This window comes from Octopus bimaculoides, chromosome 10, assembly GCF_001194135.2.
Source record: "Octopus bimaculoides isolate UCB-OBI-ISO-001 chromosome 10, ASM119413v2, whole genome shotgun sequence".
Classification (NCBI taxonomy): domain Eukaryota; kingdom Metazoa; phylum Mollusca; class Cephalopoda; order Octopoda; family Octopodidae; genus Octopus; species Octopus bimaculoides.
This window is the reverse complement of record NC_068990.1, coordinates 50,463,487-50,464,282: the sequence shown is the minus strand read 5'-3', so window position 1 is coordinate 50,464,282 and position 796 is coordinate 50,463,487. Positions and strand designations below refer to the sequence as shown.

The 796-nt window shown below is 37.4% G+C and overlaps 1 protein-coding gene across 1 annotated transcript in view; it reads right to left on the bottom strand.

Annotated features, from left to right (window-relative positions):
• Positions 1 to 25: 25 nt before the first annotated feature.
• LOC128248902 (uncharacterized) overlaps positions 26 to 796 on the bottom strand; it is a 37,718-nt gene continuing 36,947 nt past the window's right edge. The window contains exon 2 of the mRNA XM_052971187.1: positions 26 to 419. Within this exon, the coding sequence (XP_052827147.1) occupies positions 129 to 419 (291 nt within the window). The 3' untranslated portion in view covers positions 26 to 128. The remainder of the gene's footprint in view (positions 420 to 796) is intronic.

The following is a 796-nucleotide window of genomic DNA, read 5'->3' as shown; positions in this document are numbered from 1 at the left end:
TACAACGAAAAAACCTTTATGATGTAAATATGTTCATAATTCAAAAGACGATGAAATTAATAGGGAAAGTCTGAAGGCTGTTTTGCATAACATTATTAAGCATACGTAAATTTCATTCGTCTAATTGGCTATAGAAATGCTTGTGCAAAACAACTTTTTGCGCTGCCCTGATTATACATAGCAGGGTAATCCCTTTTAGCAGGAGGTAACATGGCAATTTCTGATGAAGCAATTGCTGGCGATCTGTTGCTACACAGTTCTGCCAGAATTCTATCAGATTGGGCAGTAGATGTTGATGCACCATTTTGCATTATGTTTAAAGGAGCTTCTGGAATGTGGTGAATTGCTGCAGTCTGTTGCTGTCTTTCTAAACCGGTTGCTTTCTTTCCCCAGCAAACTCTCTTCTTTGGAGGCATAATCTATGTGTATATTAAAAAGAACAACAAAAGTTATAATAGATGGCAGGGTCGGTAGTTTTCACATTTCTGTGATTTTTCAGATTAACACCTGTACAATTACCCAACCCTAACCCTAAAACCCCCAACCTAACCCTAAACCCTAAAACCCTAACCCTAAAACCGTAACCATAACACTAACCCTAATCCTAACCCTAACCGTAACCCTAAAACCCTAACACCCTAGTGAAAATCGTGGTATATTTACCAAACATTGACGAACATGAGTTATATTGTAGTCAATGAGTGTGTGTACAGGTAGAAGGGAAGAAATATGAAAGTTGCTAGAAACAACAGCCAAATCTCCCTTAAATCACACAAAGTAAATGGAATTTTAAAAG